Source organism: Pinus tabuliformis, chromosome 7 (genome assembly GCF_031772625.1).
Source record: "Pinus tabuliformis cultivar Carrire ecotype Pingquan chromosome 7, CPIR1, whole genome shotgun sequence".
Lineage (NCBI taxonomy): Eukaryota > Viridiplantae > Streptophyta > Pinopsida > Pinales > Pinaceae > Pinus > Pinus tabuliformis.
In genome coordinates, this window is record NC_142293.1 from 905,976,488 (window position 1) to 905,997,950 (window position 21,463).

Below are 21,463 nucleotides of genomic sequence, written 5' to 3' on the forward strand. Positions count from 1 at the left end.
CACCTAGGGTTTGGAGCAAAATTTTAGGGAGAAGGCTTTTTGGTGGTTTGAGAGCCTAAACATCAAGATGTAGGTCTAGGCTACTTAACCTATCGATTTGGTGGGCATCCACTCAAATTTCATCCATAAAATCTCTTGCCCTAGGTGTTGCCCTAAGAGGGAAACCCTAGTTTCGTATCCCTCAATTTGAGGACATTCTTGTGGTTTTTATGAGCCTTGGATTAGCTAGTTATCTTCATAAGAAACCTTTTCATTGTGGCCTTGACCTCGTGAGCACCTATTTTTATCGAAAACCTCGAAACCCTAGGACTTGAGCCTTGTTTTCTAGGGATTTTCTTTGAGAGCGATTTGCTTTTTTCTTGAAGCCTTATATTTTTGTTGTGCCTCTCTCTTGAATGAGCCCTAGTGAGACCATCTCAAACCTTCTCCATAGATTATCTATCATAGGATCGATTTGTATCTCTCTTATCGGGACTCCCATTTGTGAAAATCCGTGAAGAGCAGGGCGTTTGGCTGAGGTGACATTGGGCCTATTGCTACACCAACTAGCGGGCCTTGTGAAATAGGAAAAAGCTAGATGGCACAACATTTGGGGACAGAGGCCCAATGTCACCACAGCCTAAGTCCCCATCTCTTCTCGGATTTTCACTCACGAGAGGAGTCCTAGTATTACTCACTTGTGATATATATCTCTATAATAGGTTTGAAGTGAGGCAAGGTGGCTCATTCAATGTAAAGGTTCAATAAAAGTACAAGCTTGGGAGGAGCTATTAAGACTTTCCACGAAAAACCCCTTGTAAAGAAACTACATGAGACCTAGGGTTTAATTTTGACACAATATATTTATGCATCCAAGGTCAAGATAGGAGAGAGAAAAGGTAATAAATGATTTACTTCACCAAATACTACAGATATTGCTTTCAAAGAATCCCCAAGTTGAAGGATTAGCCTCTAGGGTTCCCTCTTGATGTGACAACTAGGGTATCAAAGTTTGTGGAGAATCCACTGTGGGGATTCCACCAAAACTTGAGCACTTCTAGAGGAGACACGAAGGAAGAGTTCTATCCAAGTGAAATTTAAATTTCCTCCTCCAAAAGGTTTTGCACCAAGCCCTAAGTGAGCCTCCTTGTCCTTAAGGGGAGGAAAAATAATGGCTAAAAGAGAGATTATTTTTGAGTTTTAATGACCACCAAGGATTTGGGATCAGTGTCTAGCCATTTGCAGATTTGGAGTCATGAAAGATCTTAATATGGGCAACTCGCTCTTCTAGGAGACCTAAAGGTTAAGGCTTTCATTACCCCTTTAGATGTTTATACTTCTTGGACATTTGTTAATGGAGTTTCAAGGACAACATGCCAAAATCGCCTAGGAACATTAATTCATTCACTATCCAGTGAGTAATACATGCAAAAATTCTCAAGAGTTACAATTTCAAACAATATTCAATTACTAGGGAACATTAATGATCACGAGACATTATTCCATGCATTAGACATTAACGAAATTCAGAAATTCATCAATAAAGAGCACATACAAGATAGTGAAGAGTGTATCCGTCTATAACAATGCCAATTAGAAGCTCAAAAAATGAGACAAGATTATCCAAACATCAAAATTCATTCATAGTCCTCCAAAACCATCGACAAATTGCAGGTCCGAATTTGCCAAATAGGCTGAAAATCCAAGAGTTCATGGTTTGAAATGGGAGAGAGTCTCTCCAATTTAGACAAGAATATGTATAGTCAAAACCCTTCCTTCTTCCAAGTCTCCCAATAGTCCACTCCCAAATGTGCCCAAGAAAAACAAGCATAAACACCCAATTACATAATAAAAAATCGTACCATTGGGATTGGATGGCCTACCTTCAAACATACAATCATGACAGATGAGCGGGGGTACAGAATGGCTGGCTCAGGTGGCGGAGAATGTAGCACATCAAAGCTATTAGGTGGTTGGCAAGGGGCTGTCGGTGAAAGACAAATCTAAGAGAAAATTTCTCCTATGGGGTCATCCACTGGTGGTGGTAATAGGGCCTTTACCCCATTGTTATCACTTTGTCTAGGTTTTGTCTTATAGGGTTTCACTCTCCACGGCCTGCTGGATTTTGTGGTAACATGGCTTATTTATACAAAAATTTGAGAGAATCCCAATGTGAGATGGTCAAACAAGTGGCAGAAAAGGGTGGAGATGCCAAAGGAGGTTGAGTTCTCCAAGTGGCACAAGGACTGTCCAAGTGTTTTCTCCAACTTTCTGTAGGTGGCATCAAAGAGACACTGCATATCCTTCCACATGCTTGCGGATGACTGAACTAGGGATGCATATATCCTTTGTTAAATAGGTGTGCAAAGAGCTGTAGTAATGGGGTGACAAGTCCCCAATTATTTGCCGTGTAAACTCTTGCTAACTCACCCATCAAACAAGTGTACAAGACTGCTGCCTATATCCTCTTCAAACTGCCTGCACGTGGATGAGTGGAGTTGAATGTGGAGACACACTCCACTAAAAACTGAGATAACTCAGCTATAAACAGATTCTCCAACCAACGTGAGTTTAAGTGGGGGGACAAGTGAAGTTTAGTGGGGGACCAAATCTGTCCCATGTGGCAGTTCTATCCCCCACTCAACTTTTAGCAAATTTGTGGTAAAAGAGATGCCAAAACTGGGTTGGGTAACTGATAGTGGATCTCTGATTGGCTGGAAGTGGAGTATGCAGGGAGAGGTGGGGGACAAGATCTGTCCCATGTGTCAGGGCTGTCCTCCACTCAAGCTAATAGCAATCCATGGACATTCTAAGAGGAATTTGACCCCTCAAGTCAATGGTTAACTCGGTCTTAAAGTCTCTTAACTTGGTCTTCCAAGGTGGCTGCCAATTCATCTTTGAACTGCTCCTTTGACTTCACTTATTTTCCATGTCATTTCCTTTGTATTTTTGACTTTGAGAGCATAATTATTATATCTGAATTATTAATACTTTGTAATTTTTTTGACACTTCTGCCACTTACGTTAATAAAAGTGGGTTTTGAGGGGGTAATAGTCACTTTTTGACCCCCGAAAGGTGATCTTAGGATAATATTGAGGTTGTGAGCACGAATTTCAAGTACCCACATGCCGTGAATATATCTTAGATCCACTTATTTATAATTTTACATAGAAAATGAATTAAAATCTTGTCATGCAGGAAATTTTAATTAATTAAAAAATCCTATGAAAACCTAGTCAAAACCTGCAACACTTTGGATATGTCCTAGCATGGTAATATACATCGACCCTAGGCATTAGGACGGACCCAAGGCCCAACCATTAAGCCACACTCCAGCTTTGGAGGTATTGAGTGAAAACACTCAACTAATTATTTATCGCTGAAGAGTGAAAATAATTGGTCGTGTGAAAAAAGCACTCTAGAGTGGACTTAATGGCTGGGTCCCAAGTTGCCTAAACCTGTTACAAAATTCCATCATGTTAGTGACATTTATTACAATCTCCCGCATGGTTTGCGGAATTTGTGAGAGAAGAAATGTAGAGAGAGAAGAGAGAAAAGGGCATAGGTGCCTTGCTGACTCCTGAACTTCTGAAAAAATTGATGAGTGCCTTGTCTTTAGATCCTACTATGTACAACTTAGCAGGGAACAATGTTCCATAGGAATAACGTTACAAGCTAAGCTCATAACTCAGTGACATAACAAAAGATGCCAAAATGCCCACACATGTGGGAGAAAAATTAAAATGCCTCCTCCACTATGATGCCATCCTCCAAATGAGCTCTAAATGCCACAAGTGTCAAGTGGGCTAATGAGTGCTCCATACTCTAATGAGTAGCTCCATGTCCATGTGAATGCCTACAAAATGCCTCCAAATCGAGATGCCATCACCATGGTGCCCAACGTCACCCTCTAAAAGGAAAGAGGGGTGATGTAACACTCTTCCACTCAAGTATTGAGGCCAAAGAGTGATGTGTAATCCCTCCCCTGTCATCACAAGGATAACCATCATCATCCAGGCTTTGAGTAACACGCATCAAACAATCTCAATGCCAACCAAGGGATGTCTTGGGTCCATTGGGCACATCATTTATAAATCCAACACCAAGCTTCATAGGCTCAATGTTTCACGTCTGGGGGTACCTCAAAGTGTCAAGCACCATGTGGAATCATCAAGTAGCCCAATGCTCTGCTCTAGGCGGGCGATGCTAAACCAACAAGGTTATATTTTCTCTTTATAAAGTGGGTAAAATGTCCTTTGCAATGCTCCTAGATGGAGTGATAATCATGTCTCCAAAGGTCATTGCTGCTATGATAATACCACCTGGAAAAGCCCTCTCGAGATCAAGCGACCTTCACTAATCATTAGGGACAATAACCATAGATGCATCATAGTGGATACAATAATACTTTATACGAAGCTCACCAATCTTTGGGCATATAATAATACTTTACACAAAGCTCACCTTCAAATGTCTAACTAGATCAAGTAACGTAAATAGGTTACCTCCTTATGTTAGGAATGGTTAGATGGAAAACTCTATTAGGTGCTTCCAATCCCCAAGGGGAAATGACAAGTCCTAACTTAGCTGATCAATTCATAGGTGTATGAAAATAATGGCTTACAAAGGAGCTAATCAGGGGTGTAGATGTTAGATTTCCTTAAAACCCAATAAACTGATTCACAATCTTTTAAGTATAAAAACCTTAGAACATAAACAACTAATATTTTGGAAACTTTAATCACAAATACACTAAGTTTTCAAATTAAGTATGCATAACAAAAAATAAATCATAATACAAACACATCAAACCATAGAACACAAGATATACTTAGGAAGCCCCAACTCTGGGGAAAACTTGCAACTACAACAAAATATTTTCTTATGAGAATTACAACAAAGGAGAAACTTCCCTATTATCACAGAAACGACACTGATCTATACTCCAAGATAGATTGAGCTGATCACTGCCTCCTCTATTTGCCAAAAGGTTGTATGAATTTTCCTATTTGCTTGCATGTGCAGGCACAAATTCTCTCCTCCAGTGCACAAGTGTGAACTGGAGTTGCGCAACTGATCTCGGGGCTTAGGCAATTTGACCTTTACTTGATTTGAATCTCTCCTGGAAGTTGAACCTTTGCGAACTACTGAACTCTCAGCTCTTCCTTCACTGTGCTCTCACACCCGCTTGTGCTCTATTGACTTGCCACCAACTCGTTCTATCCCCTCTTATAATTTTGACCTCAACCCTAATCTCCTTCTCAACGACTAAGATTAAATTGTGATCAATGGCTGAGATTAAATCAGGAGTTTTTTTAGGAACTTTTACTCTTTCCTAAGTCTAACTTTAGGAAATAGTTAAATAAACTAATATTCTAGTAAAGTGGTAATCTTCTTTTGCTAGTCTTAGCACTTAGACAAGTTGAACACTTCTTCTCTACTCCAATCAACACTCCCTCTTAGAGAGGAAGGTGTTTTGCACTCCACCCAACTTCTCTTCGAGGTAAACAAATTTGGTCCCTAGCAAAGCCTTGGTTAGAATGTTTGTTGTTTGCTCCTCTGTTTTCTCCTCCGTTGGTATGTACTGAAGTGTAACGATACCTCTCTGAACAATATCTTTGATGTGGTGATAACGTATGTCGATGTGCTTGGAGCGATCATGAAACACTGAATTTTCAGAGAGCTTGATGCAACTCGGATTGTCATAGTGTATCACTGTAGGCTCTAACACTGGCCTGAACAAGCCTACAAGAAGCTTCCTCAGCGAAATATTTTGCTCCCCACCAAACTGACAGCCATGTACTCGACCTTGGATGAAATCAATGCGACTGATCTCTGCTTCCTGCTGAACCAAGAAACAACTGCTGATCCAACACTGAACACGCATCTTGATGTGCTCTTTTGGTCTGTGGAGCTCCTTGCCCAATCTACACCAGTGAAGCCTTCAAGCTTCAACTCATCAACTTGTCTATACCACGATCCACGCTCTACTGTCCCCTTTAAATATCTCAACACGTGCTTTGCAACAACCCAATGCGCTTTGGTAGGCTTGTCCAAAAACTAGCTCAAAGAGTTGACTACAAAACCCTGTGAAATCTCCTTAGAATTTGTGGAGCATACTTGCCCTATCCCATGAAGATCTCTCCATCACCCTGCCAAACCTCGATCCCAAGGAAATAGTGCATCAGCCCCATATCCTTCATCTCAAACTCGCCTACAAGATCTCTCTTGCACTATTGGATGAGCTTATCTGTGCCTATCAAAATCAAGTCGTCCACATATAACACTAGAATAAACGACTCACCTCCAACAACAATGTAGTAGAGGTTGGGGTCCGATTCACTCTTGCTGAAGCCCAATCCTTGAAGGTAACTGTCTATCCGAGCATACCATGCTCGTAAAGCTTGCTTGATCCCATATAAAACTCTCTTAAGTCTACATATGTCTATATCTCTGCTGCATGTCTCGAATACCTTCGGTTGCTTAATGTAAATCTCCTTCTCAACAACCCCATTGAGGATTGTTGTCTTCATGTCCATATGGTGGATCTTCCACCCCATCTGTGCTGCAATTGCTGCAACGGCTCTCACAGACAAATACCGACAACTAGGGCAGAGGTCTCATTATAGTCAACTCCCTCTATTAGCGAGAACCCCTTGGCCACAAATCTTGCCTTGTGCTTCTCGATAGTCCCATCAACTCCATGCTTGATCTTGTAGACCCAGCGAGAGCCTACCACAGGTTTTCCCTCTGGGCTTGGCGCCACCTCCCAGACATTGTTCTTCATGATGGAGACATACTCCACCATGACATCTCTCCACACCTACTTAGTGGTTGCCTCCTGATAATTGGAAGGTTCAACATCTATCAACTTAATCATAAGTGCCATCTATTCCTTGTACCTCTGTGGTTGTCTACTCTACCGAACTAAAGTACTTGGAGCACCAACTTGATCCCGCGCCTCCTGAATCAACTGGTTTTCCCATCTTGCTCTCCTTCTCCCTGTGCTGGGAGTCGCTAATTGAGTGGGCTTTACTCGCTCTTCATATGTGTCTCCTTCTCGTCCTCCTCCTACCAACGCACAGTTGTGGTCTGAGGTACTAGCTGAGCTTCCTGCTTGGGAGCCTGTCGCTCCTCTTGTACAATAGCCTGCTCACGCTCTAAGGACTTTCTCAAAGCCCTATCCTCCTCAAACTTCACCTCTCTCTTGATGACTGTCTTCTTGTGTGCTGGATTGTACACCCTAAGAGCCTTGGATGTCTCATTGTCACCCACAAATATGCCATTCTTTGTCGTGGGCTCTAACTTCTTCCTTTTCTCCTATGGTACATGGCAATATACAAGGCTACCAAATATGCGGAAATCAGACACATCCAGTTTGTTTCCTGTGAATGCCTCCTTTGGTGCGCAACTCAACCGAACTCTTTGTGTGGGCTCTGGTTCTGCAAGAAAACTATTGTATTACATGCCTCCACCCAAAGAAACTTAGGCAACCCTTGGTCATGCAACATGGCTTTGGCCGCTCCAACTATGGCCTTGTTCTTCTGCTTCACTACCCCATTTTTCTTAGGATTATATGGTGTGGTCAACTCCCTCTTGATGCCCTCCTTAGCACACAGCTTGTTGAATGCGTTTGAGGCATATTCCCCACCATTGTCTGACCTCAACATCTTGATCTTTTGGCTAGTATGGTTCTCAACCAAGGCCTTAAACTCCAGAAACCTTGAGAAGATCTCATCCTTCTTCTTCGTGAAAAATATCTAGGTCTTTCTCGAGTGATCATCTATGAAAGTGACATTATATTTGTACCCACTAAGGGATATTATAGAGAATGGATCACATACATCTGAACGAAAAAGGTCCAAGGTACCTTTAGCCCTGTTGTCTCTGCTAGGAAAGGATGACTTGGCATACTTGCCAAGTGTGCAACCCTTGCACGCCTCATGCTAATCCATGTTGCACTGTGGCAGCTCGATTGCTATCTCCTTAAGAATTTTCAGCACTGCATTGTGCAAATGCCCCATACGTCTATGCCATAACTCCCCAATCTCACTGCTTGAGTCATGACCTCCTTTGCTAGTCAATGTAGTGGCTGTCTCAAACTGTAGTCTATATAGGCTCTTGTGCCTAACCCCGATTTGCTTCGACACCTTGGAGTCTAAGGGTTCTATAAAAACCCACCCTTGTCTGAAGGTCACCTCGTACCCTTTATCCTCCAAAGTTGAAATTGAAACAAGGTCCTTCTTGAGCCATGGTACATAAAGAACATCTCTAAGATATAGAGGGTTTCCAGACTCCCTCTCAAAACGAACTGTACCAATACCCTCGACTTGGTACTTCCCATCGTCTCCCATCTCGATATCGAATTGCATGTCCTTCTCTGACAATTTGCTGAAATATTTCTTGTTTCTTGTCATATGACATGACACACCACTGTCCACATACCATAAATTGGTAGCCACTGAAATTGCCATACAGACAATGAGTGAGAACTCCTTCTCAAAATGAGAGGAAAACTCATCTATCCCTATAGAGGCTGCTATTTGGTCCTTCTTGGACCCTTTCTTCCTATTAGGTCATTTAGTAGTGTAATACCCAAATGATGGCACGAAAAACACTTGATCTTGCTTAGATTGTTTTCTTCTTTTCACCCCTGGATTTTGGCTCTCCACAACCATTGCTCTTTTTACCCTTGGACTTGGTCCCTTTGTTGGCTAGAGCGATTTTTTTTTCATCTTTCTTGCTTTTAATATAAGATCTAGCTTGAGCTCATTTGTGAATCTCCCCCTAGATCCAGTCACCCCACAAATGATCCCAATTTGGAAAGTTTTCTCGGGCACATCCCATCCGTCAAGGCTTTCCATGACTTGGTGAAACCCAACTGAGCAAAATTCACCAAATCCCTATCTGGAACTGTCTCACCCACACTAGGCAACTCTTCCTTTACCTTGGAGAACTTGGCGATGTAAGAAACCACTGAATTTGACTTGGAAATTTTAATGCTCCCGAGTTTGTCCTTCAACACCAACTTTTTGGCCTCACTTGAACCCTGATAGAGGCCAATGATTGCAGTTCACATTTCTTTGGCTTTCTTCTTCTTAGTGAGGTGAGGGATAATGTGGTCTTTGACTCCCTCTAAGATAATCCTTCTTGCCTTGGCATCCATCTTGTTATGCTGAGCCAACTACTGAGGATTTGTGGGTGCAACTGGGACATTATCAACAAAATCCCAAACCCCTTGTTCCTCCAACACCACTGCTATCCTTTCATGCCACGACCAAAAGTTGGACGCATCGTTGAATTTGTCTTCAAATTTGAAACCTTGATATGCCATATTGCCATATTAAACTGTTGAATACAAATCACATTGGTAAAGTCAATGCACACTGGTCAAAACCCTAACAGACAAATCGATCTAATAAATTCGCTCCCTTTGAATTGCAAAATCTGGTCTTGAAGATAAAATCTTTGTTTGGTCTTCAATCACAAACTGAGCTCTGATACCATGTTAGATTTCCTTAAAACCCAGTAAACTAATTCACAATCTTCTAAGTATAAAAGCCTAGACACATAAACAACTGATATTTTGGAAATTTAAATCACAAATACACTGAGTTTTCTAACTTAATTTGTGTTTTTGCTTGGATTGTATAGGCATTGCGACAACGACTCAGGGCGGGGGTTGTCACTTTGATCCTCGCCCACTCCGTTCTAGCTATCTCCTAACAACAAACTATGGGGGGTAGTCCCTATGTAAACAAGATGACGGAAAACAAGTTGAGAACCAATTTGCCCGGGAGACATAGTTGAGTGGCCTAGCTACGTGGTAAAATTTAGCAAGATTAAGGATTCAATTAGATTTAAAATTGAGACTAGTGGCTTATGGAGTCAAAATTTCTTGTTTGTTACAAATTATGACCAAGTAATTGGATGGACAACCGTTGCTTAAATGATAGACTAACCTATATGAAATGCAAGATCTAAGATCTAGGTGTAATGCAAGGATTTTGTTTAATTTTAGATTATATGCCTAGTCTAAATGGAACCTTTCCGTTAACTGTTTTGAGAAACAGACTTCAGAGTAGGTTGTGGGATGGAAGCCAATGGGAAGCAAACAAAGGCTTGATTAACAATACCTCCCCTTGTGTTCCAACCACCCAGTGCCTCCGGCATTGCAGAGACTGTGGCTCTGACGACTGCAAGGTCACTGTGCTAACCACTAAGAAGGGCTAAATCCCTCAAGCTAGATGAGAAAGGGTTGTCCTAGGAATCTATCAACCAAGGTTATGGCTGAAGGTCAGTTATTAATGCAACTAATCTTAGCATGGAATGCAAGACGGATGAGTGAAGTTACTTGAGTTAAGATTGATTAAATCTTTAAGTACTTAAATTGTGATTAGCCTTTAACAACAAGAGTACTTAACAATAATTGGAAGACAATCTTAAAACAAGACCAGTTCTTAAAGATACAAGTGCCAATGTTCAACAGTGATTGATAACAAGAACTTGGGGCAAATTATCCATTTATCAATTAACCAATGGTTCAAGATGCCAATCACAATTACTTAAGATACCAATGATGATTCCACAACAAGATGCTCAATTAGATCACTTTATTCAACAATGCTTTTAACCACAATATCAACTAGATCATTAATGCCCAAAATAATTTAGTTCATCAACAAGATTAGAAGATAGATGCTTATGTATGAGTGATATAAGTGCAAAATTTGGAAGTTCTTATAACTTCAGACAAAACAAGCAAATGTTAGATTTCCAATAACCAAGATCAACAGTAATACTTAAGAATTTTCAGCGCTTATTAGCCTTATGACAGTAGTAAAAAAATCACTTTAAATTCAAGAGACGAGCATATAGCAATTAGATATGACCACTGAGATGCCCAACAACTTGCCAAAGTAAAACTATGATTTCTAGTCCACTTAAGATGCACTATTCAAAATTATATCAGATCTGAAATAACTTGTTACAGCAGTAGGAAAATATGTAAAGAATGAGCTTATCAATGCTACAAGTGCCAAAACATGCCCAAAATTTAGAGATAGCTTGCCAAACTGAAAAATATGATTTTTAAGCCCTTTTAGGTGTGTTATTCAGAAAATATCAGATCTGATTCAGTGATTATGCAGAGAATTTCCAGCAAGCAAAAATGTAGATCTAGGCTAGATTTGCAAAGCCCAAGAGGCCAAAAATTTAGAAAAATTTATTTTGCAATTTTAGAGTATTTTGACCAATTAGATATGTTTTTAGGGCACTTATATCACTGTTACGAAATAAATGTTACAACAGTAGCAAAGCAGTGAGAAAATTAGGGTTTAGAGAGCAAACCCTAGGCCTAAGGCCTTGTAGATAAAATTGCCTAAATTGCCAAAAATTTCTCCAATGACTTTGCACCTGAAAACATCAATTTTGAGCAGCCTTTTCCTGCAAAACCCTCCAAATATTCAGTCTTGGTGGATTTAGGGCTAAGAGGGGCTAGGAAGAGGGTCAAGGAAGAGAGGAAAAGGCCTTAGAGGCTTAGTGGCTCTAGGGAAGGTCTAAGAAGGCCTACGACAAGCCCTAGAGGGCTGCCGCTTGGATTAAGGGAGGGTTGAGAGGCCCTTAGGGGCTGCGGCCTAGGGTTTTAGGCCCTTAGGCCTCCGACACCCTAAAGGAGGCCTCAAAAGAGGCAGCTGCAAGCCCTTTAGGGTTGCGGCCTAGGGAAAACGAGGGGAGTAAGGGGGCCCTAGGCCTCACGGCTAGGGCTAAAAAACCCCCAAAACCAAGACGCAGGAGGGAGAAGGGGAGGCCGAGGCCTCTAGGCCTCACAACCAGCCTTAGAGATGGTCAAAACTCAGATGCAGAGGGATAATGGGCTGATGCAGGGGCTAAGAGGAGGACGCTGGCCTTGGAGGGGCTAGATCCGGGCCCAGAAAGGCTGAAAAATGAAACCCCAGCTTTAGAAAAATTAATCTCCTTCAGATCTGCAATTTTGCTCAATTTCTTCAATGGCTAACCCTGCAAATTCTTTTCTAAAGACCAGATATTACCCTCAAGGGCCTAGATCTAGCTCTATTCTAGATTTCTCCACTTGATATCATCTGCAAAAATAGATTTACAAATTCCAAAAACCCCAAATATATATAAAATCTCAAAACCTCAATTAGAAAAAATAATTTACAAATAATTTACAAAATTTACAAATATACAAGGGTTTTAAAATAAATTTTGAGAAATATTTTTTTTTTAGCGAAGTTAAATCAACCATATAAATATCTGAAGTCCAAATAAGGTTAGTTCATGCCCACAGTTTGTGAACTTGGAGACCAAGCACTGGGGAACATGCAAACACTATATATTTTCTCAAGAAAATTTGTTAGGCATATGGCGAATCAAATCATCTAAGATAAACCCAGAATCTATCAATAGAATGACTTTATCTCCATCTATTGAAAAACAAATTTTAAAATATATAAGCACAATATAGGAAAACCCGTACGCAACACATACCACAAATCAATGAACACTGAACACCATGAACTGCTTTCCAAAGTCTTTATTATGATTCAAATAAATGTTCCCAGTGGGACTGTAGTGTTACATCAATTCTTCTGCAACATTTTTTTAGCCAAAAATTAAATTTCTTTTGACACAAATGTCTAATTTATAGATAAATCCTCCAAGCGGAAAAATAACGGCTAGTTGGCTTGATCCTTGTCAAAATAATTCTGGTTGATGATAAATCCTTTATGATCTTTTAATCTTGGTTGTTGAAAATATTATTTTGAGGAATTTTCGAATTTCTCATTAAATCCCATTTTTATTAGCTCAAAACTAATTACTTTGAGCTAATTTCCTCAAAAGATTGACTCTGACTTAACCATTAAGGTCCAAGGGTCCAATTTTTCTTGAAATTTCCAATATTTCCTTGGTGGGGGACCTCCAAAATTTAATTATTTTGAGACCCACGAATTTTTCCACTTGGACAATTTAATCTCTCTAGATATTTAATTTTGACTCTAAGAGTCTAATTAATTAAATTTCTGGCTTAGGATTTTAATTTATTTTTGTCAGAAAATTTAATTAATTGACACTTAAGGGGATTGATAATTTTTTCAACCTATAATATTTTAGCCATGGTGTCTAAATATGAGGGACCATGCACTAAGATAATTTTTACATAAGATTTTTACAAATTCAATCCTCAAAGGGGGAATACCTGTTCGGCTTAGACCTTCAAATTACATACCCAATTCTATGACACAATATGATCTAGTACACTAAGTGATTTGTAATAAAATAATTTAGTCAATTAACTTAAATTATTCCCAAATCACTTTTACATAAGACTCGACTAGAACACTAAGAATCACCTAAGACTTCGACGACAAATTCCACCCTAGCTTTGGGGTGAGGTTGGAGGGAAAGACTTCGTTGACCATTAGTGTTTAGAAACACAAATGAATCAATGAATTGAAAAACCTTCTACGATGAAATTATCACCAAAATAATAGGATTACCTAGGTTGTTACATATATTCATAGTCTTACTAGCATCATTTACATTAAAAATTTGCAGAATGGGCTTACAATAACCTAGTGATGACGGTTGATGGTCTTGATCCTTTGAAGAAAAATATGGTACATCTGCTTCGTCAGAACTTTGACAAAATGAGTGCAACAATATGCACAACGGAAAATAAATCAAAAGACTAACACATCAAACCATAGAACACAAGATATGCCCAAGAAACCCCAACTCTAGAGAAAACCTGCAACACTGTGTGTATTTTATTATTCTTTTGCAGCAAAAGATTTTGCCTTCCATTTTACAACGAGGGAGAAAAATTCCTTTTTATCACATAAATACAACTGATCATTCCTCCAAGATAAATCATCTGATCACTACCTCCTCTAGCTACCAAAAGGTCGCGTGAATTTGTCTGCGTGCGCGTGTGAGCGCAAATTGTCTCCTCTAGTGCACATGTGCAAACTAGAGCTGCACAATTGATCTCAGTGCTAAGGCAATTCAATCTTTACTTTATTTGAATCTTTCGTCAAAGCTAAAACTTCGTGAACTGCTAAACTCTCGGCTTTTCTTTCACTGCGCTCTCACACCTGCTTGTGCTCAATTGACTTGACACCAACACGCTCTGTATTCTCTTATAATTTCGAGCTCGACCCTAATCTCCTCCTCAATGGCTGAGATCAATGGCTAAGTTTAAATCACAAGTTAACTTAGGAACTTTTACTTTTTCATAAGTCCAACTTTAGGAAATAGTTAAATAAATTAATATTCTGTTAAAGCGGCAATGTTTTGTGTTATTCTGCTAGTCTAAGCACTTAGACAAGCATAACACTTCTTCTCTACTCCAATCAACAATAGAGCTCATGCTAGACTTTTTCCCATGCTCTAATCAAATGTCCCAGCCTTATTTTGCATTTTTTATTATTTTCTTTCATTGTAGCTTTCTTACGCTTTTAACTTTCTTTTAGCTGCATCAACCTCCAAGGCAAAGTTTTTTGGCCAAGACTCAAGGATGAGGATGAAAGGGAGCCAATCCCCATGACCAGTGACCACTGGGCTGAAAAATGGAGATGAAATAATGGGAACGATGGAATGTGGTAAGTATGGAATATCGTGGACACACTACTTTAATCAGAGCCTCTCCAATAGTGCCCTTCCTAAAACTCTGAGGTCTTAGGTCTTACTAGACTAGAGTCAAAGACTAACCTCCCAGGTGAAGTGAGGAAACAAGAATACAGTCAAGATTGGTCAATGATCCAGTTTGCCCCTTGATCCATATAAGTATGCCCATAACTTTAAGTGAAAGCACATCATTGCAAAATGGTTACAGTGCCTGCCAATGGATGACCCACCTTCCTTCAAGAAGGAATGTCAAATGGGACTCGGGAGAGAGAAATCTGACCAGAGCAAGAAGTGGAGGATCCTGGCATCATGTTATGCATTGATCATATAAGACTGCTGGCTGGCTGTCCAAGGAGGATAAATTTCTCTCCTATGGGTTACCCACTTTTTGGTGGGTAACAAGCCTAATTTTAAAACTTTAGCTCTTGATGGTTTTGACTTTTCAAAGGTGCCATTTGCCTTGTATCCAAATTGTAATTGTGATAAAAACATGGCATAGGATGTGCTGATTGTTTTGTGCTCATATGTTATTACGTAGTATTACCTTGGATCATTATACATCAATTTCCCCTTCAATAAAATAATCAGTGCATCCTATGCCACGTTCTTCTCCTTAGCAAATTTTTTGATATCCCGCTTTACAAATCCATGTACTATCTACCTCCAACCTATTCTTCCATTTCACCAAGTACTTGTATTTGGCACGTCACCTCATGGTTATCTTGTCATTGATAACTTTCTTGGTCTCTTCTAGCTTCTTCCTTGGCATTACATTTAGGCAATTTATCATTGCATTTTATTCTTTGGCTACATCTTCCTATTCTTTTATGACAGTCTTCCCTTGTACTCATCCAAGTCCACAACATCAAATATGGATGATATAGCACTCTTCTGCAACTCAGCCTTGTGTGGATTGTCAACAAATTTCCTTCTAATCCTGCAGGGTCCAATTTGCTTCACATTCAGCTTGCTTTATGCACCTCTGGGATGGCAACATTTTCTTCAAATACACTATGACAAAATCTCCAACTTCAAATGACTTATACCTTGGTCATCCATCGATCTGCTCCTTGTATTCTATGCTCTTCTCCTTCAATCTGTTCTGGACCTGCATATACACCTACTCCATCTTCTTTGCAAAGGCTTCCACATCATCACTTCTTTGCATATCAACTAGTAGATCAATCAAGTGTGCAATTCCTCTGGGCCTCATTTTGTACATTAAAGTTCATCTGCCTAGTAGAATATCATGCTGTTGCTCTCTGAATGAGCTCTCATCACTTTTCAATTGATATTCACCCATTTATTCAATGATCACAGCCACTACCCCTCAATCCAGCTGTAACTCCCAGATGTTAACCGCATATAGCTGGTTATGTATTCCCTTTACCGTTTACATATACAGTATTCCCTTACAGAACACCATTGATATCTATTATGTTTGCTGATGGCTGGTGGGTTTGCAGCTTAGGAGGTTTGCAACCCATTGGGCTCATGGCTTAGTGAGCTCACCTCTTGGTGGATTTGTGGCTGTGTGGGCTTGCCACTTGGAGTCTCCATTCTGTGGATTTGTGGCTTTGGTGGGCTTGCAACTTGGTGGCATTGAACCCTGGTATTCTCTATTACATTATCTATTGCCAAGAAAGAGTGGGCATATGAAGTTATGTGAAGGCAGAATTGAAGAGTTGATTCTCATATTGTCCAAAGGTGTTTGAGAATCATTGTAGTGTAGAACTTGGAGTAGATATCATAGTATTGACTCCTACTGTTAAATTACAAAGAAAAAGGAAAAATCATAAATGCCACTATGAATAACACATATTTGCAAAGCTTGCACTTATGCTTCATTGAGAGTAATAGATGAAAATGAATCCATCTATGATAGCAATTATAATTTGGTGTTATGTATGACTTTCAGACGTCTAGAGAGTATTTGTGATGGTCTTTGGGTGTTTTTATAGATTGGATTGTTGACAACATATTCTTGGAATTTTACATATGGAGTAAGTTCAGTAAACAACACTTCGATTTTGCTTTTGCATGGTTTGTGGTTTAAATAGTTTGAACTTAATTCTTTGCAAAATACTCAATATATCATTGGGCTGGGGGTTGTCCAAGTGCTTCAAATATGTCGGTTTGTATTGTTGTCATGATAGTTTACATACATAGGGAAATGCAGTATAGATTTTATTCGCTGCTATGAACTATTCACGTACTAGTGGTATGCTGATTCACTTGAATGAGGGAGGATAGGCATGACATTTGTTTTTGTCAAATGAAGTTCTGGGGAACGGCTGGAAAAATGCAAATTCTTAGTTGACATGTCTAGTAACTTGGTTTCTAACTGTTGTTCTAAACTCAGAAATGGTTGGTATTCCGTGTACATATTTTATGATTAAGAAAGTTTAAATTTCTTAGTTGATAACTTGATATGTTTACTAACTTAATTTTTAACTGTTGTTTTAAACTCTGAAATGTTTGGTATTCTGCGTACATATTTAATGGCTAAGAAAGTTGAAAACTGTAGGAGCTTCATTGCAGCTACTATATGCACACAACATTTTTTGGTGCAATTTCACCTATGCAAATGAGTGTTTTTAAAGGAGCAGACAGCATAATTTCATCAACACAAGGTCTAGGACAGTGCCATCTTTACTAGTATTTTATTTCACAAATTTCGTTGCACAGTTATTCAAAACTATCATGTGTTACAATGGGCAAGGAATGAAGTTCATAATCAACTCTGCAGGTTGGGACTCAACATAAATCACTGTCGGGAACTTTATTTAGTCTGCAAAGCTTGTACAGTATCACTCTTTGTCGATGCATGCTTCAGTTTCGAAACTGACTTTTTCTGTTTAAAATTGAAAACTTTGAATTATGATATTTGATTAGCATATGCACTTCAATTTTAATGTCTTTTAATTTTGATTAATCTATTCTGTATAATGTATCCATTTGTATTTTGTTTGACAGTATATTTGGGGACAATATTTTCAATATTTAGATAATTTCTGAATTCTATGAGGTGTTTGACAGTGTATTAGTCTTCTCAACAGGGAACAGACGATGATATAGTCGACATGTCACATGGAAAGGCTCTATACAAGCTATCTACAGAACCGTATGAACCTTTGTGGGTCAATGGAGGTGGTCACTGCAACCTTGAACTTTACCCCGAGTACTTCCAGCATTTGAGGAAATTTATCCAAGAACTGGAAAACTCAGAGAAAATTAAATTGAATCAGATTCAGAATAGTTTTCAACGACCACCGTGTAACAAGTTCTTTAGTGTCTTGTGTATGGCTGGTCTGTGCCAACGCTAAAACTGAATTGAATTCTTCTTGTTTAAGGAATAACCAAATGCGTTAGGATTCGGTTTTTGTGTCAACTGAGTTCCAACAAATGGTAATATATTTTTCCTTTAGCAAATATAAGTTTTGCTTTAGTTGTGAACAGTTAAAAGTCTTTTCTATAAGCTATAGGAAAGATCATGTTTCTGCTAGTATCACGAGATGTTTCCCTAAATTTAAGTCTCAAGCATCCACCACCTATCAGGAGATGGGATGCCATGTCACAGTGTGTGGCTGATGCCAGCTTGGCGCAACTTAATGGTCATGACGGTGCTGCTATCTTACAGGATGAAACATATTACACTCTTGGGGGCATTGAATGCTGGTGGGGGAATATCACCACCCACTTTTGACCAACCATTGAGGCCTTCGGTGGTGTCATGCTTTTCATATAAGCTTTTTGAAATTAGTCTTCTTTATGTAGGATTTCGATTGAGTTAAGGATGTAGGGTTTTGTGAAAAGAATTTCTATTACAACCATATTTTATATACTTCCACATTGACAGTGATATTTCTCTGTTTCAGGTATATGCTTGCATCCATCTTATCAGTAATTCTTTGCATCAGATCGAAATTAAATACTCTTTGCATCGAATCAGAAGAAGAGTGGACGGGCTGCACTGTGTGAATGAAAGAGTCATTCAAAGTCGGGTTCTTATTTGAGATCCATTCTCTCTTTTGCTTTAGGAACCAGATAGGTAAGACAAACTGCATGATCATATTCATCTGTCAAAATTAAATTGTTCAGTTCACGAGGCCGGCATTTATGCACTTGGTAACTGAAAAACTTTAGTGTAAGGTTATTGTTGGTAATAACATATTCATCCACCTGTATATAATCTTCCGAAGGATATCCATGAGCTCTATTTAATGCGATATTCTTTTAACTTCTTGTCAGTCAGCTAGGAATATAGATAGCCATTTCTGGCATTTTTACTTCATATTCAGCTTATTGTGGGATATATACAATTTGGCCATATTGATGGACCAGACACTCTGTACTGATGAATTTGATTTCTCTGGAGTGAGCTCTTGCACATACAATACTACTTAGGCCATGATGCCAATCTCAGAAATGCCTGGCAGGATGAAGCAAGGCCCTCTATCCATATGATCAGTTGATTTAGCCCCTAGTTCCTTTTGTTAAACAATGTGGCAAAAAGTTTTTATGGCTGTGATGCAATCAAATTGAAGGTTTTTAAGAGAAACCAGTCATTACCTGATAACTGCACATGCTAATATATATATATATATATGAATGAATTTTACTATTTTCAAATATCTGTAGTTTTTCTTCCTCCATGGGAAATCTTGCGAGAAACCCAAGGGATGCTTCCCACAATTGTGGATGACATGCCTAGTGAATATGGTTGTGTAGGCTTTGACCTGAACAACTGGGGTTTGAACTGGGTACCTGCTGGTACTGAATGAACCAAGTGCTCAGCAACAAGCAGTTGAGCTAACCCCTCGAGCTATCAAAAATAACATGTTATATGATTATTTGGACACCCCAAATCCTGTGGAGGTCTGTTTGTTTTGGTTGCAGAGATTGTGTGTATTTATCCTAATCTGTATTTATTACTGTTGATTTCATTAGAAAGAAAACAGTTTTATTTGTTGAGTAGAAAGATGTGCTACTTGTTCAAGGTGTAGCTCGGAGTTGGAGACCTTCCCGTTTGTGATAATCATCAAAATCTGTGCACTTCTTTTTATGATAGTCAGTGCATTCTCTTTATATCAATTCCCTGTGTTGATGGTAAACATATTCCTTATATGGTAGAGGGCTAGATTCTTTAAAAAATACTAATTGTGGTGCCATTCCTTTTGCACTCTTTCATATTCTTTGCTAATGCTATATGGAAAACTGTAAAATAATGACATATCTAATGATTGTGTCGTGAGGCACTTTCCAGCCCAATATGTAAGAGATGTTGTAATGTCTTGCTCTTTAATGTTATGTAAACATTTTGATTTGGTAAAATTACATAAAAATACAAATAAAAATAAAAAAAAATAAAAATTAACAATTAAAATAAAATTGAGGTAAAATAGTCAATTTACTGTTGGCAGTTTTGGGACTCCAGGTTTTGACAATCCATGGTTTTTCCAATGGTATATATCTATATCTATCTATATATATATATAGCCAACCTAGATCCATCTAAAACTTAAGATCTATCAAGAGCGGAGAGGTGCAAAACTCTTTTAAAGTGAAAAGAGATTTGATCCTTCTAGATGCTTGATAGAGATCCAAACTTAAGATGGATCTAAACTGGTCTTAGTATCTGTACGTATATGCTGTAATATCATATATCGACAATATAACATCAATAAGCAAGAATTGTTTATTACAATCAGCCTCATGCGAACCACATAACTAGTAACAATCAGCCTCATGCAAACCACATAGCTAGTAATAAACCCAATACTGTCAAAGGCACTTTCATCATGAAACAGCTGTAATCAATTTGATCCACCAAGCTCTCTAAATAAATAAATTTCGATCTATTTACAAACCAAAATGATAGTTGGTAACAATCAGCCTCATGCAAACCACATAGCTAGTAATAAACCCAATACTGTCAAAGGCACTTTCATCATGGAACAGCTGTAATCAATTTGATCCACCAAGCTCTCTAAATAAATAAATTTCAATCTATTTACAAACCAAAATGATAGTTGAGTCCAATCTTTGGATTAAGGTGCAAAATTATTAGTATAGCCTCTCTGGTTAATTGAGTTGGTTGGTTGTTAAATTGTAGTTTTCATTAAATTTGGAATATATATTATTGTACACTTTGAATCAATAACAGGTTTTCATTTTGAAGTGATTATTGCATTGAGGGATGGTAAGGGTTGATCTTTATTAATACTGCAAAGCTACCAGCCCTATCATCACATGTTATTAATAAATGTTGGTGGCCCTGCCCAAATATAATTGCAGTATCTCATGGAATGAATAATCGCAGAGTCTCATGAAATGAATTTATCAACTCATGCAAATATTGGTGGTGTTTCACATGATTCGTCTATAGTAATGGGTAATATAAACTAAAGATGACGTGCTCAATCATTTGATTAATATATGATTGTTCTTGAGTTCAATATTTAATTAAGGACAAACACTATTAATAGTAAGTTGCAAGGACGAATAAGGGTACTTTGACACCCAAAAAACATTTATCTTTTTTCACAGAAATGATTTGAAATATTTTATTTATATTAATGTTGAAAATCTTTGTGACAATGATAGGGAATTCATTGAAAACAGGCTTTTCAAATGGCAGAAACATTATCAAAATGAATTTATGTTGGTTGAAATGTGAGAAATATGTGGTTATTTGAACCCTGGATTAACTACTAAGCTATAAATGGATTTGTTGTGTCTATTTATGCAACTTTTTTATCAAATGGAATTTATTGCAGAAGAACAATATAGAGTGAAAATTAAATTAAAGTTTAAAATAAAAGCTCTATTTGA

The 21,463-nt window shown here is 38.6% G+C and overlaps 1 protein-coding gene across 6 annotated transcripts in view; it reads left to right on the forward strand.

Moving 5' to 3' along the window:
- The window catches only part of LOC149250547 (uncharacterized), a 61,453-nt gene extending 42,432 nt beyond the window's left edge, over positions 1 to 19,021 (forward strand). For 3 of the 6 annotated variants that reach the window (XM_089459130.1, XM_089459134.1, XM_089459133.1), the window contains exons 5-8: positions 17,689 to 17,779; positions 17,983 to 18,037; positions 18,188 to 18,307; positions 18,508 to 19,021. In XM_089459130.1, coding sequence (XP_089315256.1) covers positions 17,689 to 17,779; positions 17,983 to 18,037; positions 18,188 to 18,307; positions 18,508 to 18,610 — 369 coding nt within the window. In that variant the 3' untranslated portion in view covers positions 18,611 to 19,021. Of the gene's footprint in view, positions 1 to 17,688; positions 18,038 to 18,187; positions 18,308 to 18,507 lie in introns of all 6 variants that reach the window. The other 3 variants (XM_089459132.1, XM_089459131.1, XR_016266835.1) reach the window with 3 other exon arrangements.
- Positions 19,022 to 21,463: the final 2,442 nt, after the last annotated feature.